Raw genomic sequence first — 26,722 nt, forward strand, 5'->3', positions numbered from 1 at the left:
GTTAGTGTTTATTATTCTCCCTTAACATTCGAACATGCCAGTAAGTTCCTGTGGGAAAAACAGGATGTATCTTTTTACAATGGAAAACCTTAAATAGCTACCATATACATTTTTCATGTTTTCGGATGAGCGTCGGAGTTTCACCCCTAGAGTTGATAGTAACAACACGGATTTAGATAATCCGGTGTCCGCAGTAACTTTGAATAAGACAAAAATCAACGACTCTCTGACTAGTACAAGTGAAAAGAAACAAATATTATCGGTGCTATTCTTGAGATAGTCACCAGCCCCGCCCCACCCAAACAATTCCATTTACCAATTAGAGTTAACCCCCTTGCATGACAGAGGTGGCGTTCATGTGCTAGTTATTTTGCGCATGGATCTTGGAAGAAAACATTCAGAGACTGATTCGGGAAAAGGGAAATAGATATATATTGTCAGGGCCACATTGCAGCTCAAACATACATCCAAAATGGCCAGTGTTTCGTACCACATCGCAAATCTTCTGGAGAAGGTACGTGAGAGTCATTGTGTGATGGTGTGATTTCGTGCCGGTCAGCCGCCATCAAACTTTGTGGAAAGGGGGGGGGGTGTTGCTAATAATACATGTTGTTTATAAAGATGCTGTACCGGAAATCTCTAATACATTTTCTCGTGACCTTGTGGAGAGAATATAAATTCTGCTCCGATGTGGAGATATCATGATAAGTGGCTGAAGCATAGTGTCAGATATTTTGTTGTGAATAGTTTTAATACAAGGAACTCGGTTGCAATAAATGACCAGTCACCAGAGCAAGACAAGCTTTGTTGATTACTCATAATCTTCCAACAACAGTCACTGTGCTGAAGTTTATTTGTTTGCAACCAGTCAGTGACTGTGCATTGAACCTGCATGTTCTGGTTATTATGTTATAGTAAGGAGTCACACCTTGCCACAATGAGATTTTAACTAGGGACCGTTGGGTCCCTAGGCAGACACTGTCTCTTGACTAAAGGGGAAATCCCACTAGCTGAGGTTATTAAGGAGACATGTGCTCTCAACTTCTACACTACTTCCTTCACAAATTCTTCAATGATGAAGACATCAAGAAGTGATCATGAACAACCCAGATTCATCTCTTAGGAAACATCTCAATCTCATAACTTCCATCCTTGCAGTAGTCAGTGACACCAAAACTAGGGAGGAGTAAATATAATGAAAAAAAAATGCCCCTACTGGAGTGACCGTTTCCTCCCTAGCAACCCCTGCTCTCAACTTCTGTGTTGTACATCTGGGTAGCAAAAGCAATTACCAGATTTTTCTTACCATCAAAATATTAACACCCCATGAATAAACAAGATCTGCATACTAATATCACATATTTCAGATGTTTTGTCCACATATTCACTACAAATGCCATTAGCTCAGTTAGTAGCAATATCAGAGAATAATGCAATCTTGGGTTATTATAGATCCAAATTTTGGGGATCCCTTCTCAGGATGGTTTGTGTTTCTTAGGAAGTTGAGATAATAAACTACCCTGTGCTGTCTTGTCCGATTCCTCTCAGTTCCAAATCTCAAACTGATTTTGTGTCAGAAATTATTGAAATATAGTGAAATAGTGAAAATCACTTTTGAAAACTGGTCTTACCTGAATGATCAAGACCTGAGTTCAGACCAGGCCAGCAGACCCTAGAATCAATCCCTGTGGTAACAGTTTTAGTCTTTGCCTCCAGTATGTGCACCTGTCATGGGCAGGCTTTGTACACCATATCTAGGAGGATTGTAATAAACATATTGTATAGTTACCTTCTATGACAAATCAAAACCATATTGGAATGTCCATTTTTTCACTCTGGCTTGAAACGGATACAGGTAAAGTGAAAATAAGTACTGATAGCCACAGTTTCACATCTAAATCATGGATTGTTGAATAATTTTATTTTAAAACAGGCAGAATGGAAGTATTAAAATTGGAAAAAGAGAATGAATTTTTTATACTGATCAACAAAAACACATATACATCAAACATATTGGTTGGTAACACTTTGCACAAGCCAACAATCTGACCGGGGATAAGTTGGGCCACATGTAATGTTTGTTCCAAAATTACCGTGCATTGCACAGATTTCATTTTAACTAAAGCAACATACAGTATACAAGTATCACTTTTTTCTGTATTCAGTTGGACATGTGCAGTGTAAAGCTGAAAGTGAACAGAATGGTTAATGTAGTGTACAGAATGTACAGTTCAATTATACCCGAGTCAGACTGGTCAACTTGCTTCACTTTTACAACCGAACCCTCCCTAAATCAGCCAAATATTCATGTCCAATGAATGATCAGTTTGGAGAAGTTCCACTAAAAGTAACAATTTTGATACATGTATTGACTCTGGAAGTAGAGAGTTGGTTATTGGTATTGGGGGGCTGTGGTGGTCGAGCGGTTAAGTGTCAGACCGTCTTTATCACTAGCCCTCTATTTCTGGGAGACAGATTTGAGACCTATGTGGGGCAGTCACTATGTACTGGCCGTAATTCAGTGGTTTTTCTCCTGAAACTCTAGCTTTCCTCCACCCCACAAACCTGGCAAGTCCTTTAAATTACCCTGGCTGTTAATAGTACATAAAGCAATAATAAACTAAACTATTGGTATTAGTCTCCCAAGCCTGTGATGTTCAGTGAGGTTTGACATTGAAATCTGCAATGTAACATTTTATGAGTATAGGACTTTGTACTCGCATATAGATTGAACACTGCTACTGCACATATATGATGATCACCTACCCAGCAATCAAACAAAAATTGACTGAGATTATTATAGAACTTCTACTTATGATAATTCTATATTTGTGTTAAATTCTCAAGGTTTGTGTATCAGTGTATGTCTCTCATATCCCAAATAAAAGGGAAGTAATTTACTTTTGTAGGTACAATTAATCCCATCAGACAATTTGATGGATCAGAATATTCAGTGTGCAACACTTTATGAATGTATACAGTAAATATAATGTACATGATAAAAACATCGAATAGAATGGAGATAACAAATACTATGTCATTGTCCTGTGTATATGTTTGGGTTATTGCATGATAATATCAATATAACAAAGTAACTTTTAATTTCCCTATATGAAGATTGTCTATGTAAATATTTCTGTCCTTTTTTTTCCAACAGATGACCTCCAATGACAAAGATTTCCGATTCATGGCCACAAATGATTTGATGACAGAGCTGCAGAAAGATTCTATCAAATTAGATGATGACAGCGAGAGAAAAGTAAGTCAATATAAGCGCTCAATTGGGTCATGGATTTAATCTAAGAATAAGTCACAAAGATTCTAAAGACAAAACCTCTTGTATTTGAGTATGGTGTGGAAAGTTAATTCAACTTTATATTTGCAGGTTGTAAGAATGCTGTTGAAACTGTTGGAAGATAAAAATGGAGAAGTACAGAACTTGGCTGTAAAGTGGTAAAAATTTGATTGTGTGCAAATTCAAGGACATGACAGTAATTTTTGCAGGAATTTTATAGGAGAGTCCAGAATAGCAATTCCAAAATTTTCCCAGTCCCACAGGAAAATCATGAGACCAGGACTTAAATATATCTCAAATCAAACCTTAAGTAAAACATGATATGATAACTTTACAGAAAAAAATATAAACTTTAGAGAAAATATAACTTATATGAATAATTGACAGAAAAAGAATTTAACTCTAAAAAAAACATAACTAATCGAACACTTGCGAGAAAATAGCAATATTTATTGTGTTGTAGTATTTAAAGCAATTCCAATGTTTGTTCTGTAGCCTGGGCCCACTGGTGAACAAAGTGAAGGAGTTCCAGGTGGAGACTATCGTTGATACTCTGTGTAATAACATGATATCAACAAAGGAACAACTCCGTGACATCTCTAGTATAGGTAAGTCCATGTTACCATGTCAACAAAGGAACAACTCTGACATCTCTAGTATAGGTAAGTCCATGTTACCATGTCAACAAAGGAACAACTCCATGGCATCTCTAATATAGGTAAGTCCATGTTACCATGTCAACAAAGGAACAACTCTGACATCTCTAGTATAGGTAAGTCCATGTTACCATGTCAACAAAGGAACAACTCCATGGCATCTCTAATATAGGTAAGTCCATGTTACCATGTCAACAAAGGAACAACTATGACATCTCTAGTATAGTTAAGTCCATGTTACCATGTCAACAAAGGAACAACTCCATGGCATCTCTAATATAGGTAAGTCCATGTTACCATGTCGACAAAGGAACAACTCCATGAAATTTCTAGTATAGGTAAGTCCATGCACAATGTCAGTTTGAATTTGGCCTGATGTCACAGTGGTAACACATTTCACTTACCCTTGAAGGATTTGGAATATTTAGGAAAAACACATTGAGTCATGTGCTTGACCATATAAATTTCCAGCAGGTACTTAGATTTCTATCCATATGAAGATCTATTTTGCAATTCAGTCTTGTTTAGTTTAAACTGATTCAACTTTTTTTTTTCACTGTTTTTGAAATGAAGTTTATAGTTTTATTTAAGGTATGAAGCTATATGTTGGATTTAAGAGTCAGAAGACTCTACAAATTTGACGGGTTATGTTAGGTTTCTGCAGATCAGAAAGGATTGATGTGATTGTTTTTGATGTTTCAAGGTTTGAAGACAGTTATCAGTGAACTGCCTCCTTCGTCCACTGCCCTGGCTGCCAGTATATGTAAAAAGATTACTGGACGATTGACCAGTGCTATTGCTAAGGTGAGATTTCAAATTTAGGTCTGAGGGACTTGATGATTAGTGACAGTATGATGACTGTAAATTCCACACCAGGGATAAGTCAATTATAGTTGTATCAGATGAGGATTTTGGTGGACCAGTTTCCTATTTGTGGCTTTTTCTTGAGATTTTTTTTGGCTGTTTATAAGCCATACTCTCACATGAAATGTAACTTTTAATATTTGCATTCAAAACTTGGATTGTTTATAGCAGAAATGCATCAATTACTTTTTATAAAAATGAATGTTAGCTTTTTCTCATTGCAGCAAGAAGATATGTCTGTTCAGTTAGAAGCTTTAGATATACTGGGAGATTTGCTGAGCCGATTTGGAGGTAAGTACATTTAGAAGCTTTAGATATACTTGGAAACTTGCTGAGCTGGTTTGGAGATAAGTACAGTTAAAAGGTTCAGATATACTGGGAGATTTGCTGAGCTGGTTTGGAGTAAATACTTGTCTGTTTGGTAGTATTGTGTATACTGCTCTATAAATGTTATTGTACAGTGGTAATACTTTCCATGTGTAATATCATGTTACTGTTAATTTGTTCTTACAGGTCTCCTTATCAGTTTCCATCCCAGTATAATGCAGTCACTACTACCCCAGCTGTCTAGCCAACGTCTGGCTGTGAGGAAACGTGCGATCATTGCTATTGGTAGGTGATCAAAATCATTCTGATGCATCCTAATCATTGACCTTCTTTGAATGACTATTAGGTTTGAAGTTCAGAAGTCAAGAGATGATTTCAGGGTTAATGTAGCCTTGAGCACATGTAATTGTTCGATCAGTTCATATTTATAATGCATAACCAAATCAGGTATTTTACAGAATGGTTTTTCATATTGAAAACATGACTCACCTGAAGTATAAAGCATTATCGTATATGTCAAATTAAAAATGAATCAAAATGATGGTGAACGTTTTGAAAACTTGACTCACCAGAAATAAAATTATACTTTATATTTTAAAAAAATCGTTCAGATAATGATGGAATATATACTAAGACCATTAGCAGCTTAATGGAAAAAAAGTCAGAATATTGGTGAAATGTGTATTGTACCCAGTTAATTATGATGTTTATTAACAGGCTACCTGGTGATGAGCTGTAATAACCCTCTGTTCATGGAGCTGATTGAGTTCTTACTAACGGAACTCAACAAAAATGCCACCACGTCCACCACCAGGACTTACATACAGTGTATTGGTACCATCAGGTAACGTTGTGTGTAACAATACATCAGATACAGCTCACTGCATATATCACAGACTTTGTGTGTTTAATTCCATCTCTCACTGTATCTATTAAGAAATATTCTCTTTCCTTGTGCCATATGAAGTAGATATGTTTTTTGCTAATATGGTCACTTTCACAATAGTGATTGGAATGATTCAATTGGCAGAACCTGTAAGAGTAACAGCAGATACAGATTAGGACTGAGGCTGGACTGTGGTATATTTGGTACATGCAGTTTAAGAGGTCCAGCCCGTACCTGTTCAAAGCTAGCTCGCTGAATGTCATTAGTTTCAGACTTTTGACATAAAGCAGGTTCGGTGCATACACATTTCCATAAATATTATGCTAAAAAGTACGAGTTAAAGTTAAAATGGACGATGTTTTATGATTGGTTCATTGTTTTATGTTTGACGGGAAATTAGAACATCCACCAGGAATTATTCCATGATACACAAATGCACCTGTATCGTTTCAACTTCATTATGCAAAAGCATCCTTAGTATGCCTTGTGATCATTTGGAGATGCAATTTGAGTATTGACCAAGATTTACATGGCAGCTGGTGCCGATAAGGCAGAACACAATGGCTCTTCTGGAACACCCGATCTTGTTCTCCTTTTATTTTTTCAGGAGTCTCTGTATAAATCTTTCTTTTATTCAAATATTGCCCTAGTTTTATTGAATTTGAATTAAGATTCTGTTGACATATCCTTATTTCATTGTTCACATTTTCACTTGACAATAGAGAAAACGCTCTATTTGAAATACTTAATATAACATTAAATTCATATTAACTTAGATGGTTAGCCAGTCAGATCAATGCATATTAGAAGCAAGTTTTGCTATGAAGTCCTTGTTGATAATTTGAATTTTCACCAAACACAGGTTAATTCTAATCAAGCTTTGAGAGAAGTGACTGTATACAAACCATCATATTCATATACTGTACTTTACCAAATAGATACACTTATAAGAGCTGTTTAGACTGGAAACATTATAACAACACGCAATATTTAAATAAGGAAAATAGGGTCATTTTAGCCATATTACTTTTTAGCTTGATGTAAGTGAGACGGAGAGATGAAAGGGTAAATATTGTATTGGTAGGTCATTGAAGTAAAGGAACCTTCAGACTGTTTTTGGCGCTCCTATTCTCTATTCCAGAAAAGTGATAAAATGTGCTTATAAGAGTGTCTTCACTTTTATGGTCAAATATAGGATAGACAGTCCTGACCACAACCTTTGTTTTGTTTGTGTAAAGGCTGGTATGTTTTGTGTTAGCTCACAGACATGATGCAGATTTGTTTTAAGAAATATTGTCCTGGGTGATGGGCAGGACACAGATTTGTGTGTAGATGGTATGTTAAAGTCGACAGACAGGACACAGATTTGTGTATTGACGGTATGTTATAGTCGACAGACAGGACACAGATTTGTGTGTTGACAGGTATGTTTTAGTGGACAGACAGGACACAGATTTGTGTGTTGACAGGTATGCTTTAGTGGACAGACAGGACACAAATTTGTGTATTGACGGTATGTTAAAGTCGACAGACAGGACACAGATTTGTGTAATGACGGTATGTTATAGTCGACAGACAGGACACAGATTTGTGTGTTGACGGTATGTTATAGTCGACAGACAGGACACAGATTTGTGTGTTGACGGTATGTTATAGTCGACAGACAGGACACAGATTTGTGTGTTGACAGTATGTTATAGTCGACAGACAGGACACAGATTTGTGTATTGACAGTATGTTATAGTCGACAGACAGGACACAGATTTGTGTGTTGACAGGTATGTTTTGTTATAGTCGACAGGCAGGACACAGATTTGTGTGTTGACGGTATGTTATAGTCGACAGGCAGGACATAGCTTTGTGTATTGATGGTATGTTTTGTTATAGTCGACAGGCAGGACATAGATTCGGAGAACACCTTCAGAAGATGGTACCACCCATTGTCAGGTTCTGTAAGGAAGAAGATGATGAACTGCGAGAGTACTGTCTTCAGGCCTTTGAGTCATTTGTGAGGCGATGTCCGAAGGAGATCTCGCCATTTGTCACAGAGGTAGGTCACTGATACAAGTGATATTCCCGGTGATGAGGTATAGACAAGATGAATCAAATATCGGGAGATCATTGATAAGGTGATAATAGATGCAATTTCATTCCAACCTTGCAATAAGAAAAAATTTCATGAAAGCTTAACTTCAACTTTGATGATTACTTATTGTTGATTCATTCAGTAAGTAAAAGATAAACCTATGTAATTGTAGGTTATAAAGATCTGCCTACGGTACATTTGCCATGACCCTAATTATAACTATGACGATGATGAAGATGGTGACGCTATGGAAATGGAGGAGGAAGAGGAAGAAGAGTAAGTTGGAAAGATTTTACATTTCTGGTCTGGATTAATGGCTTCATCATCCAGGGAACACACATGCATTGAATGTTGGTTTTATCTAATTTAAGAGAAAAACATAAATACTGTAAAGATATTTGATTTGGCGCTATGTAATTTTAACAATATTTGTTTTGGCAGACTATTGTAATGATGAATTTATACATTACAATAATTGTTATGTAAACAACATTTGGAAACTGCAGTTAGTGCAATCTGATTTAAGTGCAATAATTCCATGGTGACAAGTGCTGAAATTGAATAGTCACTAAGAAATGTATGTTTACAGTATGTAATATATTACCGTGCAACAACAAATGTTTTCTTTGTGGATTGAATCTCTTTAAATTGTTTCTTGGGATACCTCATTAAATGTGATGAAGTTCTGTATGTCAGCAGCAATTCCATGCCTAGTAACAATCCCATGCCTGGTAATAAGCCCACCCATATCTGTCACAGTTTGCTCAGAAAAGTTTTATCGACTGTTGGCCAGTAATAAACTGTTCTCTTTCTGTTATATCCTCTGCTATTTGTTGACCCTCTGGGTTAATGTAGGATGATACGCAGTGTATACAATGAGTCTTTCTCATCGTTCAATGAACTTTGAAAACCAGGAATGTTTATACAGGATATCTGTTTTACAATGTTTATAAATATTTGTAAAACAAGAGTTTAAATGATATTTACACTGAAGGGTAATTTAGAAAATTTCAGGCTTTAATGACCTCAATTTAATGCTTCACGGTACATTTACAGTGATGATGAAGAGGAGTACAGCGATGATGATGACATGAGCTGGAAAGTGCGACGAGCTGCAGCCAAATGTCTTGATGCTATTATTGGTACACGACACGAGATGTTAGTTGAATTCTACAGAACAGTTTCACCAGCTCTCATAGCAAGATTCAAAGGTAAAGCCACGTCATTTACTATTATAACATTTAAACAGATATATATATCTCTACCAAAGATTATAACATTTAAACAGATATAGACATCTCCCCCTACCAAAGATATATGATTACATAAGGAATTTATTGCACCAAGGACCCATTTAAATATATATATAATACGTCCCATCACATTTCCTGGCATCCATGTAAAAATGGCCAAGACATTCGTCCAGTCGGACTACATCGTAATCTTCAAAATCTGGGTTTTGCTGCTTTTCCACCAAATAATCTTTGAACACTTTAGCGGCCAACTTATTAGCTTTTAACGTCTTATCAGCGTTAAGTGCCAGGCGTTTTTTTTCCTTGTCTGCAGCTGTCGTCTGCCCGAACCGCCCAGCCATTTTTGATCCGAGTCAAATAGGTGCTTCGTGTAGGGGAAACAACTCGTACTAGATAATAGCAACTTCTAGGATTCACTCTAGCCAATATTCCGACACGGAACAGAATGTGAATATCGCCAATCTGTGATTTGAAATTACGAAGTGACGCCTTTCAGAGATAATGGATGGCGGCCATTGCCCCCTATATATTCAGCTGCCCCCTATAGATTTATAGGGGGCAAGCAACGTCCAATCAGATCAATGCATTCTAGTCCGAGGTGCAATAAATATGATTTAAGGAACCTATTTGACTAATAAGTCTGAAGTAGAAAAAGTGCCGACTTTATAGATGAAAAAGAAGACATGGGTGTGTCAGTCACCAAAATTAATGTATACTGTAATTTATTTTCAAATGTTCTGTGAAGATTCTATGATCAGATGTCTATATAAGGATTGTTATTTATATTCTGTATGTGCTGTGCACCTATCAAATTAAGTAGTTACTTAAATATAGATATACTTTGATGTATGTAATGAAAATGAATCCTTAAATAATGACCAAATATCTATAAATATTCATCTCAGTGCTGTCGGTGCCAGGCCTAATTTGGAGTCAAACCCCGCTCCCGCCCCTCAAAAAATGACTTTTCAGGGGACTGCCCTACTGTACTGTGTAAGATAGGTAAATAGATATACACCATTGTACTGATGACCTACTTGTTGAATGTGGATTGTTCAGTTCTTAATGTAACAGTATTGTTTTTTGCAGAGAGAGAAGAAAATGTGAAGGCCGACATATTCCATGCCTATATCACACTGTTAAGACAGACGAGACCAAACATCACATCAGATCCAGACGCGATGGACCAGGACGGCGGGTATATCTTTTGTATTGTGTGCAAATGTTAATTTAAAATTGTTTCCTAAAAAAGAAAAGAAAGTTGGATTAGTATTCAATGTTTTCATTGATAAAAGTATATCTTACAAGGTATTCTAAATCACATGAATGTTTATTTTTTTGTGTTTGATCTTACAGTCCTTTGAGTCAGCTGCAGGGTCAGATTCCAGACATCGTCAAAGCCATACACAAACAGCTAAAAGAGAAGAGTGTAAAGACTAGGCAAGGCTGCTTCAGTCTGCTAACGGAATTAGTTCTTGTACTTCCTGGCGCTCTGACAGACCATCTCCAGGCCCTTGTACCAGGCATCCAGTACTCTCTTGGGTATGTAGGGTCTAAGTTGTTCAGACACAGAGTCAATGAAGTTGTTCAGACACAGAGTCAATGCACAGCACCCTGAAAAATGATTTCATTTTATTGGTCAAGGTAGATCCATAATATGATTTATAATTATTGGAATTGTTATAAAGTTTTTATGAGAACATCTGATAGGTATGTACACTGATTTGTTATGTTGATTGTTAATTAGTGGTGTAATGATAGGTTGTCTTATCAATGTATTGCGATAGCTTGGCTCTCGATAGCAATAGACTAGTAGCATATTTTCAAGTCAATAACTGTTGTTACCCCTGTTATTAATTGCAGAGAATGATTATTGTTTACAGTGACAAGAACTCCAGCTCTAACATGAAGATTGATACCCTGTCTTTCCTGAACTGTATTCTGTCACACCACAATCCTGTGGTCTTCCATGCCCATATCAAAGTCCTTGTGCCGGTAAGTTTGAAATGGTTAAAACCTTTCCTAAATTTCCTAAATGATAAATAACACAAAATAAATAGCTATATCTTGATTGATGGGAATTAAGATTCTGTTTGTTAAGGATATAAAATTGGAGAAGTTGGCTGAAGACAGAGCTTTGACTTACAAACCCCTGTGACTAACAAAGCTCTGTGTTATACTGTTTTCTTTTACAGCCGGTAGTCCATTCTGTGGCTGATCCCTTCTACAAAATTACCTCTGAAGCACTACTGGTCACACAGCAACTTGTCAAGGTTATTCGACCTTTAGGTAGGTCATACTCAAGTTCTCTCACCAATTAATCAGCAAATGTTGTTTCATCTTCAATTGAGACTATATATTGACCCTAGTGAAGCACTAAAGTGATCCATCATATTCTTATCAAGCACATTATTGACCCAGCATATTATTATCAAGCATCTTAATGACCCAACATAATTTACATGTATTAAAGCACCTAAGTGACTCAGCATACTGTACATTTAATGAAGCACCCAAATGACCCAGCATACTTGATGTTGTAGAAGTGCCAGTGAAATTTGAGTACAAGCCGTATGTAAAGGACCTCTACTCCTGTACTCTGGCAAGGTTAAAGGCAGCTGACATAGACCAGGAAGTGAAGGAGAGAGCTATATCATGCATGTATGTACTGTCAATAAGCTTCAATCATAATAGAGTTTGTAAATAATCCCTCTTTGAGAATTGGCTTGAAGGCTGGTGGGTTTGAAACGGGGCATTAGTGTCTTAGAAAGTGAATCTGGAAAACTGTTGTGAAAAGAATTAATTATAGCTGTTAGATGTTCTGGTCAATATATCTTTAAGAACATACCACAAATGTACTTTTTATATGGTTGGTTGGATGAAGTGTCAATGCCCAATATTTGAATATCTAAATGTCATTCATGGTTAGAATATATCTGCATTTTTGTTCTGCAAGTCAACTCAAAATAACTGATTGCTCTCGTTGATATCATTATTTTTTGTAGAGGAATAAATCGGGCTGTGAAGGGAAACCTATGATGAATTGATCCAGTTGTTGAGATAACATTCCCTGTATTCTATTTCAGGGGCCAGATAATCCGTAACCTCGGTGATAGTCTGTCTGCAGAATTGAAAGAGTGTTTACCTATTTTCTTGGAAAGATTAAAAAATGAAATCACCAGATTAACAGCAGTGAAGGCTCTCACTATGATTGCTGGGTAAGTTTTCCAAGGGTGGAAGATACTCGAAAGTATTGAATGAAGTTGCTTAATTGGTAAGGGATGTGTTTTAGATATGTAAAAGAATTTCTCGGAATTATTTTACAGTGAAAATGTAAGCTGGTTACAGTGATGTAATGTGATATCTGTGGTTTATTTCAGGTCTCCACTAAATATTGATCTACGCCCTATACTGGTAAGACCTCTTATTAGTTTTATTGCATTGTCCATCACGCATAACGTGATGTGTATTTTACACCACATTTCTTTATGGGCTCGCCTTTCTATTTTTCTTACAACAAATATAAGGTTGTTGCAAAAATTAGGGACCAGTTTTGATGTTACTGATGACCTGAACCACTAAATGGAGTTTAAATGCATTTACACTAAAACAAATTATGGTATCTGCATTCTATATAAAGGCTTTATTGTGTTTTGAATAAGTATAATGATTGGTCTGATTTTTTAGGATGAAGGCATACCAATTTTGGCTTCCTTTTTGAGAAAGAACCAGAGAGCTTTGAAATTGAGCACACTGACATGTTTGGATGTATTGGGGAAAAACTATGGTAGGTCTTGTTATATTGTTATGTAGGTTTTTATCTGATGTTACAGCGAATCATGGCCAAAAATAAAAGTTTTGTACCCACCATTTTACATAATGCTCTTTCTTGGTGTTAATCTATCTTTCATGGTGCAAGGATTAAAGTGTAGATGAATTCTGGCTGAATATTACAAAATATTCACAAAAGCATCAATTTTTCTTCCACATTTAGATAATTCATGTTAAGAATCAATGTAAAAAGAGAATATGATTGTTTTAGGCACTGCCTTAACAACAGGAATGATCTACGAAATGATGAAGGAAATGCCACCTTTAATCAGTGAAAATGATCTCCATGTGTCACAGGTAAATATTGATTTCCATGTGTCACAGGTAAACATTGATTTCCATGTGTCACAGGTAAACATTGATTTCCATGTGTCACAGGTAAATATTGATTTCCATGTGTCACAGGTAAACATTGATTTCCATGTGTCACAGGTAAATATTGATTTCCATGTGTCATGTAAATATTGATCACCATGTGTCACAGGTAAATATTGATCTCAATATGTCACAGGTAAATATTGATCTCAATGTGTCAGAGATAAACATTGATCTCAATGTGTCACAGGTAAATATTGATCTCAATGTGTCACAGGTAAATATTGATCTCAATGTGTCACAGGTAAATATTGATCTCAATGTGTCAGAGGTAAACATTGATCTCAATTTGTCACAGGTAATTATTGATCTCAATGTGTCACAGGTAAATATTGATCTCAATGTGTCAGAGGTAAACATTGATCTCAGTGTGTCACAGGTAAATATTGATCTCAATCAATATGTCACAGGTAAATATTGATCTCAATGTGTCACAGGTAAAGAGAAAATTGACAACCTTCCATTCTTGATGGTCTGTATGGTTTCTACTATCTGTCTGTTTGATGTTAGGTATACATCTATGTCTTTTGCAATGTAAACTTTTGTGTGGATATGAAATCACATGTTTACTTGTGTTGATGTCATTTATGCATTGAAGATATTTTATATGTTAACCTTTATTTTTTCTCCAGCTGACATTGCACCTGTTGACGTCGATATCTAAGATCCACAAGTCATGTATGGCGACCATTCCTAATGAAATTCTACCCCAGATACTTCTGTTGATTCAATCACCACTACTTCAGGGCGGGGCACTGGGCTCACTCCTTGAATTTTTCCAGGCTTTAGTGGCCACAGGACTCCCGAAACTTGGCTTTAGAGACTTGCTGCAGGTAGTTTTCTACTAAATGATTTAATCTTCAATATTTGTTTTATTTGAAAACTTATTTACTAACCTTATATGTTAAAAAATTAATAGTCGTTCATGGAGAATCGTCTAACCTAGTTCTTCTGTACTCACCTGCTAAATATGTGCCATTCTATCGTTTGGTTTTTCCATTTGAACATTATTCAGTCTTTCTACTTTGACCTATAATACAAATTTATAAAAAATATTCCAATGAAACAGTCATAAAGAAGTGCAGTTATATAGCTTTGGCAGCATTGATCCTGAAGTTATCAGCTGTCCTGTCAGACACTTTATGGACACATGAGAGTGATCAAATCTGGTACTCCTGAAGTTGGAAGCGCATGTGTGACACAGGAAAATTACAGGGAACATCTGTTAGAAGGAAAACATATTATAAACATGAATAGACAGGGATAAAAATAAGCTTGCAGAATGCAGGATATTCAAGGAATAATGGAGAAATTGGAAGTGAGATCACAAGGAATATATAGGGACACTGATAGGATTAAGTGCTCTGTTCAATGAACAGGTGGTTTCAGAGTATTAAAATGGAAATTCGTGAAATTGTGATTTTAATGTATATGTTTTCCTTTCTTTGCAGATGCTGATTCGCCCAGTATACAACCCTCCCTCTAGTGTTCAATCCTCCAGCAATGCATTCGCTGTCCACAAACAGGTACAGTGTTGTATATCCTGTCTACAAACAGGTACAGTGTTGTATATCCTGTCTACAAACAGGTACTGTGTTGTATATCCTGTCTACACACAGGTACTGTGTTGTATATCCTGTCTACAAACAGGTACTGTGTTGTATATCCTGTCTACAAACAGGTACCGTGTTGTATATCCTGTCTACACACAGGTACTGTGTTGTATATCATGTCTACAAACAGGTACTGTGTTGTATATCCTGTCTACAAACAGGTACTGTGTTGTATATCCTGTCTACAAACAGGTACTGTGTTGTATATCCTGTCTACAAACAGGTACTGTGTTGTATATCCTGTCTACAAACAGGTACTGTGTTGTATATCCTGTCTACAGTTGTATATCCTGTCTGTAAACTGGTACTGTGTTGTATATTCTGTCTACAAACAGGAACTGTGTTGTATATCCTGTCTACAAACAGGTACTGTGTTGTATATCCTGTCTACAAACAGGTACCGTGTTGTATATCCTGTCTACAGTTGTATATCCTGTCTACACTCAGGTACTGTGTTGTATATCCTGTCTACAAACAGGTACTGTGTTGTATATTCTGTCTACAAACAGGTACCGTGTTGTATATCCTGTCTACAAACAGGTACCGTGTTGTATATCCTGTCTACAGTTGTATATCCTGTCTACAAACAGGTACTGTGTTGTATATCCTGTCTACAGTTGTATATCCTGTCTACAAACAGGTACTGTGTTGTATATCCTGTCTACAAACAGGTACTGTGTTGTATATCCTGTCTATCCTGTCTACAAACAGGTACTGTGTTGTACTGTGTTGTATATCCTGTCTACAAACAGGTACTGTGTTGTATATCCTGTACTGTGTTGTGTTGTATATCCTGTCTACAAACAGGTACTGTGTTGTATATCCTGTCTACAAACAGGTATCCTGTCTACAAACAGGTACTGTGTTGTATATCCTGTCTACAAACAGGTACTGTGTTGTATATTCTGTCTACAATATCCTGTCTACAACAGGTACAGTGTTGTATATCCTGTCTACAAACAGGTCTACACACAGGTACTGTGTTGTATATCCTGTCTACAAACAGGTACTGTGTTGTATATACACACAGGTACTGTGTTGTATGTACCGTGTTGTATATCTACAAACAGGTACTGTGTTGTATATCTGTCTACAGTTGTATATCCTGTACAAACAGGTAACACTGTGTTGTATATCCTGTCTACAAACAGGTACTGTGTTGTATATCCTGTCTACAAACAGGTACAGTGTTGTATATCCTGTCTACAAACAGGTACCGTGTTGTATATCCTGTCTACAAACAGGTACAGTGTTGTATATCCTGTCTACAAACTGGTACTGTGTTGTATATCCTGTCCAAACACAGGTTATAACTTTGATTTATATAAATGGAAGGTACATGTTACTATCCTTTAGCCAGACTACCAATGTCGTTCATTGACATGCATGATTAATTCAGTTACTCTATAACTGTATTTCTGATTGGCCAATTCACTATATAGTAGTCTTTTTAGTCATAGTGATCAGTCCCGTGTACATTTATAAATGTTGATATTTTCACCTCTGCTGTTTCTGTGCGACAACTAAATGTTAATGGATTTCTATAAGATTTGGTTTGCAGTTGTATCTTGCTGTTCTTTAGCTTGAATTTAACTACCAACATCATTGTTTTACATTTCTGTATAATTATTTAAGTACTTTTTAATTTCTGATTGGTCTAATTAGTTTCTGTTGATAATTTCGAGGAACTAAATGCTAATAAATTTGAAGGGATTTCAGTTAACAGATGCATCATTCCATCCTTCAGTCTGACTTCTGTCGCTGTACGATTAAACCATTGAAAGCGAGATGTAAACTCTGTGTGATTGCTTACTTTTGTTCCAGTTCCAAGTGAACTAACCAACAGTGGGGAAAATTAGGTATTTACAATGGGAAAATTTTATATTTACAATGGGAATATTTGATATTTACAATGGGAATATTTGTGATTCCAGGCATTCCATTCCATAGCCAAATGTATGGCAGCCCTGACAGTGAAGAGTCCATCTCAGGCCAACAATGTTGTAAACCAATTTGTTAGTGATGTGTGTGTAAGTATCTCTTTTAAGCCCGTTGATTGACCATTATTTTATTTTATATTTTTATTTTATTTTATGTGACTGACTTACATTTATTGGCCTACTTGTTTCCTACCTACATTTTGTCATTGACCTACATTTTACTGATCTCCTTTTATTTGACCTACATTTTTACTGATCATTTTGTCATTGACCTACATTTTACTGTTCTTCCTTCATTTGACCTACATTTTTACTGATCATTTTGTCATTGACCTACATTTACTGATCTTCCTTTATTTGACCTACATTTTTACTGATCAATTTGTCATTGACCTACATTTACTGATCTTTCTTTATTTGACCTACATTTTACTTCCCTGCATTTTAACTGACCTATATTTGACTTTTGACTGACCACCTTTGTATTTACGATCTTGTTGAGTTTGTAATCAGAATTGGCAGAATTTAGTTCCTTTCTGTATTGTTTCGTTTAAAAACATCCATCTTTTTTCTCTCTTTTACAGAATGCGAAATCATCTGATTCTATCAAGTTATTTGCTTTATTAGCTTTAGGAGAAATAGGAAAACACATGTAAGTACATTCTATCACTGATACCAGGTTCTTTACCCCTCAGTGTTTTAATCTAGTTGATTATCAGAACTGAAGGGACTATATTTTCTCTTCAACACATCTTGTCATGATATTGTTGGTAATCCATTGTTTTGTGTTATTGTTATGTTTTTGTTAAGCAAGTCTTTTGAATCGTTACAATTCATACCTGACTATTAGATAATTGGACAGATGTTACATAATACCTTTGTGATTTCTGCTGTGACCTCAATTTCCACAGTGATGTCAGTAACCATGGTGAGCTCCAACTTGTTATATTAGAACTCTCCACAATTTATCCTGATAATTTATTGAATTTGATATATATTACATCACACTTATGTAATTTCTCTCTGTTTCCTCAGTGATGTCAGTAACCATGGAGAGATCCAACTTGTTATATTAGAACTCTCCACAATTTATCCTGATAATTTATTGAATGTGATATATGTTACTTCACACTTATGTAATTTCTCTCTATTTCCTCAGTGATGTCAGTAACCATGGAGAGATCCAACTTGTTATATTAGAACTCTCCACAATTTATCCTGATAATTTATTGAATTTGATATATGTTACTTCACACTTATGTAATTTCTCTCTGTTTCCTCAGTGATGTCAGTAACCATGGAGAGATCCAACTCGTTATATTAGAGTCATTCTCCTCATTAAACGAAGAAGTCAAAGCTGCAGCATCCTATGCCCTTGGTAAGTACTGTATCCATCAGTAAGCCTAGCAAATCATTGTCCTGGTATTAAATCCAGCTCATACCTTTAGATCAGATGTAGTGTTTTGGCACTCTGGGATTATTGCCTATAAAATACATGGAATATGTCATTTACTCTTCTTGAGGTAAAAATTCACAAAATTTTGCTCAGTATCATTAAAAAGCAACATGGAAGGTGTTAACTCCAGTGGGTAAGGTATGTTTGATGTGAAACAGAAGTTTCGAAAAGAGCTTTGCTAAGGTGAAAGGTTTATGAGAAGTTTCAAAGATCTCTAATTAAATGAAAAGGAATTTTATATTTTCTATCACTTGATGGAAACTTTGAAACCAAGGTCTGACAGGACTGATTTCCTAACCCTATCAAACAGGGTCGTTAGATTTTAAATGATTGCATAAATAAAGAAAAGTTTGGAATTCTTTTGGAAATTAGCATTGCTTCTCTACAGAATCAGGTTCACAGAATCATCTATAAAATGTATTTTATTTGTTTCTACAGGTAATGTCAGTGTTGGCAACTTGAACAAGTTCTTGCCATTTGTTCTTAAAGAGATAGAAAATCAGCCAAAGCGACAGTATCTCCTTCTACACTCTCTGAAAGAGGTAAAACCTTCACATAGCTCTTATAGGAGAATATGATACTTTGGGAGAACCAACACTCTTTAAGTCTTAGATTGTGGCAACGTTGTTGAACAGATACCATGTGCTATTTACTAGAGATCCTTCCTATGCAGTAAACTTGTAGATATGACAAAGGATTCTCAACAATGTAGAGCTGTCCAAACATGTCAACGATAGAGTCGTGGTAATAAACAAGAAAATCGCTCTCTGATGTCGAGAGTCCTTAATATATATAGTTGTTAAAGTGTAGAAATTCTGAAGTTATCAGAAATATTGATAACTCAGATATTGAATTCCTTAAATGAATTTATACTACAACAGATAAAGGCATGCATTCCAAAATATATTGACATGTTGTCTGTTGTCACAGGATATTTTTGGAATCACAGAATCATATTGACATGTTGTCTGTTGTCACAGGATAAACTGGGGAATCACAGAATCATATTGATGTGTTGTCAATTGTCACAGGATAAACTGGGGAATCACAGAATCATATTTACGTGTTGTGTGTTGTCACAGGATATTTTTGGAATCACAGAATCATATTGAATTGTTGTCAGTTGTCACAGGATAAACTGGGGAATCGCAGAATCATATTGACGTGTTGTGTGTTGTCGCAGGATATTTTTGGAATCACAGAATCATATTGAAGTGTTGTCTGTTGTCACAGGATAAACTGGTGAATCACAGAATCATATTGACGTGTTGTGTGTTGTCACAGGATATCTTTTGAATCACAGAATCATATTGACATGTGTATTTTTGACCATTTCAGATTATAAGCTGTGAGTCAGGATCCTCAACAGGAGTGGATAACCTCAAGCCCTATGTTCAAACTATCTGGTATGTACGTTTCTTTGTACTAACCCTAAGGTATAAATGCCTTTATGTACAAATCATAATGCTGAAAGTCTTCTCAATACTGTAATATTGGCTCACTGAAGTGTTAGGAGATTTCTGTATAATGTTTAACTTGGCTTTTAGGACAATGTTATTCCATCACTGTGAATGTCCTGAGGAAGGTACAAGGAATGTTGTGTCTGAATGCCTCGGCAAACTCACACTGATCGACCCAACAGCTCTCCTCTCCAGTCTCAAACAACACCTCAACAACCAATCAGCTCTCACCAGGAGTACTGTTGTCACGGCAATAAAATTTACTATTTCTGATCAAGTAAGTTGATGCTTTAACAGGAAATTTAGTTGTGAAGAACATTTTTAGCTCACTTTTCTTTTCTTTTTTATTTGAAAGACATTAAAAATTAAAATCTAACATTAAGTCAAAAGTTTTCATTTGAGCTCAAATTTGATCGTTCAAGGTGGGAAGGAATTAAGTACTATTTGTCCAAGGATAAATAGTACTTGTGAAACCCATTAATACTAAAACACCACGTTGTATCTTTAATAGTTGATTGAGTGTTTTATGTACAACTTTCCTGAATTAAAAATATCTATGAAATCATGACAGAAATAACAACCCCCCCCATAAATTAATGGTTTTTATTATATGAAGATCTACATGACTTTTCTGTAACTTTTGGCTCTGACAATACATTGCCAATTTCATAGATAGTAATTTATATGGTATCTTTCATCAAATGAAATTTGATTTATTTCATCTTGTTTTAGCCTCAAGGTATAGACCCATTACTTCGTAATTGTATTGGTGACTTCCTAAAGACTCTACAGGACCCTGACCTGAATGTGAGGCGAGTGGCCTTGGTCACGTTTAACTCTGCAGCTCACAACAAACCTTCCCTGATCCGGGACCTGTTGGACAATGTACTGCCCCATTTGTATAACGAAACCAAAGTTAGGGTGAGTAACAGTGGACAGTTGTCATATACTGAAGTGTCCCTTGCTTACTCATTTTCTTAGGTGTTTGCTATTTCATTGATTTTTTTTACGTTAGTGTTACTGTTGACTTTTGGTATGTTCCCCAAGTTTTCTCAATCTTTGTGTCGGCTTTTCCCAATTGTAATTTAATAGGGCTTTTACTCTTATGATCAAATGTTTGAAAAAGAAATCAAAATATCAGGCTGTCTGTACCTACTGTGTAATGTAAGTGTGTTTGTGTTAACTACCATCATGATCATGGGAACGTTTGAAATGTTATCACATCTTGTCAGCTTCTCTTTACCAGTACTTTCTATGGAAGTCGAGGTCACAGAGAAGCTTAGAATTTGGTGGTCAGTGGTCATTAGTTGAGGTCAAAGGTCACCCTTGGCCACTTTGATCCAGGGTAGGAGGATATGTCTATAAGAGCCCGAGCTCCCTTTGTTTTGATTACATCTCCTGATGTCCTTTTTATTATTCTTACAGAAAGAACTGATTAGAGAAGTAGAAATGGGTCCATTTAAACACACGCTGGATGATGGATTAGACATACGAAAGGTGAGTACTGATTAGGAACATTTTGGTATGATACTCTCTGTAAAATGGTTTCATTTTTAACGGTCCTTTGATATAAGTCAGATTGTTACAGGCATATAGAAGATTTTCTTGTTTCTTGATGAAAAACAGTTATATTTAATCGAGTGGGGTGGAAAATCACAAGTGCAAAAGTGAAAACAAATGCTTACACCACGTGAGATTAAATTAAAATGTTGCCATGAAACAATTTATTACTTTGGTGAATACATAGTTTTATATTTAAGTAACAAGTCTTCTAAAGATTCAACACAAAATAAGTAAATTCAGATAGATCAGTATCAATCATATATGTCAGAGTTGTCCTTCCTGAAGTAGCAATACAGTTCTAAAATTAACATTTTTCACTGCAAATACAGTGCTCTGATTGGCAAAAAGTGAGTGAAAATATCAAAACCTATTATGTCACTCAGTGAAAAATGTTACTTATATTCTCACTGTTAAACCTTACATTTCACTGTAAAAAAATTAATAACGTTTTCTCTTTGCTTTCTGCAAGGGTATATAAAAAAAGAATAATGAAAGTATTTACTTCCTTTGGGGGTGACGAGAAATATCACCCTGACAGAGAAGGGATGGCAGAACTATGTTGTTGGCAAAAACATGCAAAACAAGACCTTAGCATGTAGTTGTAAACTGAAGAGTCTGTTAAACCCAAGGGGGAATAATTTCCTGACAGTTATGATGTTAATCCCCTTATTGACGTCATGCTTCTGTTACAGCAATAAATCTATTCCTTACTTAGTACAAGGGATATGTATTTACATACTTTCTGTGGGTCGTTGTGTAGCATTTGCATCAGATGTTCGTCATACAAATCTTGTGTTTGCATTCTTTTGAATCTCCTCAGCAGATATTTACTTACACCTTAGTGTTTAGTCATTCTCAGTTGAGAAAAGTATAGATACATAGTCCAAAGAAAAATTTTATCAGTCCAGCATAAATATTGATGTTTTATTCTATACATTTTTCTTAAGTAAACCTTTCTATGGGATGGGTAAATGCTTCTGTGTATAATTGACAAAAGTTGAGCACATGTACATTTGTTTCAGGCTGCATTTGAGTGTATGTATACCCTCCTGGACTCCTGTCTGGATCGACTAGATATATTTGAATTCCTGAACCATGTTGAGGATGGACTCAAGGATCACTATGACATTAAAATGTTGACATACCTCATGTTGGTGCGACTTGCCCATCTCTGTCCCAGTGCGGTCTTACAACGTGAGTTGCAGTCTAAATTTGTATTTATCTGGTAACTAACTCTCTGAGCCCTGACTTGGAGTCAGAGGTAATATGTTAGTCCTCTGAGGTCCTGTAATAAGCCCAACTCCTGACTCGGACGAAGCAGAGCAACTTGTCTAAACCTATTTATGCTATAAATTGCAGGTTTGGATCGACTTGTAGAGCCTCTGAGAGCAACATGCACAACTAAGGTCAAGGCCCACTCTGTCAAACAAGAATTTGAAAAGCAGGATGAACTTAAGCGGTCAGCCATGAGGGCAGTAGCCTCCCTGTTAGCTATACCTGATGCAGGTAAGTCGGTCATCGGTTTACCTAGACTTAACCACTGTATAATCATATCCTTGGCTTCAGATTTCAGTGTTTTTCAGAGACTATTGATATTGTGGATAAATATAGCTTGATAAATCAAATTATACATATTTGTGCTTTAAGTGAACTCATGAAATCAATGGAAATAATTCCCCCTTGGAAATTTATGATGTATTCAGTATCTCTGAAACTGTCGATATCCCAGATTCTCTCTCCTGTAAAGGTTTTCCTGGTATATCATTTAATGTGTACATGCATAGTTCATATTATTAATCATATTATCTTATTATAATGCTTTTTGCAAGTATTTGGTGTAAAATATTACACTTATTGCAGTTTCTGTACATTATTTGTATTGTAATTGTTATGGATACAAAAACGCATCATTGCACTAATTTGTCAAAAAAATGATGTTGCACTGAAATTTGATTGTGTCTAATTAAGTGTATTTAAGGAGACTACTGGTGAAATGTAGGATAAGGCATGTATATTTTTCTTTGCTTCCTGAAGATAAGTTAAAATAGATTTTACTACTGTAACGGGTGATTTATGTTGTTTTGGTTACCTGGGGTTTTAATACCTCACCAAATTTGTAGAGCCCTTACTCCATGTTTCACACAATCATTATACCCAAAAAATGAAGTTGGGGAAGGAGGTGTTAAACTGAAATCACCCTGTTTGTCAGTAGTCTATGAATATTGGCTGGAGACTCCTAAACCAGTAAACATATTCCAATGAATGTTCATATCAATACTAATACTATATGTAGAATATGTGGATTAGCTTGCAATTTGTTTTGATAACGGAGAAGTCTTTGCATCTGTGGGAGGTATTGGTTATCCTCAGGGAGACATTTTAGTTTTACTCGGTGAAACAAGATCAAAAACATTGTATGTCAACCTTGTTTAACATTGATGTTTCCAGATAAAAGCGCTCAGATGAATGAGTTCCTGTCCCAGATCAAGTCTACAACAGAACTATGTAGTATGTTTGAAAGCATACAGAAAGATGCCCAATCCACATCATCTACTGACATTATCGTCATGGATACTAGCTGAAGACATATCAACAGACTGTGCTCAATGTTGTATTTTGCTAATAGGTGATAATGTGGAGAGATAATCCTATAACTTTCAGGTTGCCTTTCACTGCGGAGACTGGATAAAGCTGCACATCGCATGGCACTATAGCCCAAAAATACAGAACCAGGTCTTTTCCTGAGCAAGGATTGGACAGCATAGTCCCATTTGAAAGTCTCAAACTTAAGTCATTAATTTTTTTAAAGAAATATTTCAAATCTTGGACCCCATATAGTGTGAATTTAACCTTCACTGACTTATTTTCATACTAAATATTGAAATAAAGAATTCATTTAAACATTGTGGGCTATTTAAAGCTTGCTGGCTTACCAGACTTCTGAAAGTCACAGTTATGACAAAAGAGTTACTTTCAGGGTAATTATGGTCATACTTGGTGCATATAATTTATGTCAGAGCTACTTTATGTTATCAGTTTGCTTAAATACTTTGAAAGTGTTTTCTGGAAGAATTTTTCAGAACATGCCTGTACAGTTGTACTCAACATGTGATGTTGTACAACTTTGATAGAAATTCTCTTTGTTTTAACGTTCAATGGGAAGTTATTGTTTGATAAAATTCTGCAATCAAATATATAAATGAAGTGGATGATAGTATATGACAGTATTACATAATTTATATGTAAGTGTGGCTTGAATGATACATTATTATAATGTGATAAATAAAGTGCTATTTCTACAGTGTATAATACGCAGTTCGAACTAATGATATAATTTTTTTGTAGATAGAGATAATCGTCTCGTATTAGATTTCAAGAAAGCTTTCCAGAATGTGCTGTGGCAAGGCACATGTCAAAAATATGTATTACCGTAATTATCTGTCAATAAGCCCATGCCTGGTAATAATCCCTCATATATTTGCTGTTAAATAAAATTACCAACAAGTGCTATGTCAGTGTTTTGTAATATGCCCAGCCCTTGAGTGTAATATGTCTGCTCTTGGGGCTTAATGTAGGATGAATATGGTATAATCTTGTTGATCTTCAAAGAGCTATATGTATTCATTTTCCCAAACCAAATTTCTTAAATTTCAACTTTACACTGCTGAAAATGCCGTTTAGAGGGTAATACTGTGATGTAGTTGAGGAAATTTTGAGTTCGAAAGGTGGCAAGAGATTTACTAGTGAGAACTATTTAGATGAGAGATAACCCCACTATTAGCAGATTTGTGTCTTTCTGTTTCTGATTGTTTGTTCATTTGTGCAAGCAGATGTGTCAGTTTAAAATTACATGTACTCTTGTGTGATAACCCTAGAACTGACCTTATCGAAAGGTTGCCATAGAATCTTGTTTCATAGCAAATCTGTACCACAGGAAAGGCTAGTCAAATCAAGATGGTGTTTCAGTTTACTCTGTGCTGTTCTTGTACACCAGTTGGATCAGGGTTGACTGTTTATAAAATAAGGATACACATGTTTATCTGATTTGCTTGCTGTCTTGACAATGCCCATCAAGACCTGTATTGATATCTGAAGGTCCATTATGATGTACGCCTGCAAGATGACATTTAAAATGTGGACAAATCTGTCTGTCTACATAAACAAAAGTAGCTGTCATTATGGTAGGGTAACTGATTAATCCCCAGCTTTAATGCATGTGGTAATTATGGTCAGTCATTGTCCATGTGGGAATGAAACACATTTTAGATAATAGAAACGGATTGAATCATTAATGGTTTATTAACCTTGGGAAAACAGCTGAGCAAAATGTCCGCATTGGAGTTTCTTTCAATGTATTGTAATTAAACTTGTAAGGATCATGATATTTTTAGGAAAAAACATTTCTGTAAGGTGTTGTACCCTTACAAAGATATTAGGCAACATAGCTGTAGGCAATGCTATGCCACGGGAAATCTTCGTCAATATCAGAGGTAACATCCAGCACTCTGAGAAAACTTCAAGCAGGTTTTTGTTATGGCTGAGTTTGAGGCGATTTGTTACAAATCATGAGCCCTGGCATAGTGCTAACTTGGTTTTAAGTGACGGGTTCCAGCAAATTAGTGCTAACTTGTAATAGTGCTGCCTCTCTTTTAATACTTAGTTCTACTCCAACACAAGTGAAAGTTTATGTAGTATGCCATACAGATATACTACAGCTTGGTCCTTGGTAGATAGACTTCACTATGGGCCCTAGTATAACTTAGTTCAGCCCCACTGTTAGTGCTGAAATTGTTGCATTTTAGTTGATAATTGATAATTAGCCAAACCTTGAATTTAAAATAAATATAAGATAAGATTAAAGTCTACTTTCCATTCACACACATTACAACTTCATGATTATACACTGCCGTGGTGACTGTTTTATCTACTCACAAAAAGATGAAATCTTGCAATGTGATATCATCAGAATAAATTAAAAAAGTGTTTTAAAACCTTCCTGGATTACATGTATATCAGTATATAAATTTGCTGTAGTTTTCTTACCCACCTTGGGGATTAAATGTTTTGATTTAAAATCACAAAAGTGTTTCTTGTCATTGTGTGCATTATTGTGATAA

General features: G+C 35.7%; 1 protein-coding gene across 1 annotated transcript; it reads left to right on the forward strand.

Annotated features, from left to right (window-relative positions):
• Positions 1-357: 357 nt before the first annotated feature.
• On the forward strand, positions 358-26,688 carry LOC132547642 (cullin-associated NEDD8-dissociated protein 1-like). Its single transcript, XM_060211425.1, has 33 exons — positions 358-514; positions 3,158-3,259; positions 3,386-3,453; positions 3,791-3,903; positions 4,655-4,755; positions 5,040-5,106; positions 5,329-5,427; positions 5,860-5,986; positions 7,916-8,078; positions 8,287-8,390; positions 9,171-9,325; positions 10,457-10,565; positions 10,724-10,909; positions 11,251-11,362; positions 11,563-11,656; positions 11,911-12,028; positions 12,454-12,585; positions 12,748-12,781; positions 13,055-13,154; positions 13,410-13,495; positions 14,206-14,406; positions 15,025-15,099; positions 17,121-17,216; positions 17,711-17,778; positions 18,410-18,504; positions 19,021-19,124; positions 19,921-19,988; positions 20,130-20,319; positions 20,775-20,963; positions 21,468-21,539; positions 22,628-22,799; positions 22,965-23,111; positions 24,054-26,688. The coding sequence occupies exons 1-33, from the start codon at positions 473-475 to the stop codon at positions 24,185-24,187; spliced, it is 3,723 nt and encodes a 1,240-aa protein (XP_060067408.1). The 5' UTR covers positions 358-472; the 3' UTR covers positions 24,188-26,688.
• The last annotated feature ends 34 nt before the right edge of the window (positions 26,689-26,722 follow it).

This window comes from Ylistrum balloti, unplaced genomic scaffold (assembly GCF_031769215.1).
Source record: "Ylistrum balloti isolate Yb309-2 unplaced genomic scaffold, AGI_CSIRO_Ybal_v1 Utg369966, whole genome shotgun sequence".
Lineage (NCBI taxonomy): Eukaryota > Metazoa > Mollusca > Bivalvia > Pectinida > Pectinidae > Ylistrum > Ylistrum balloti.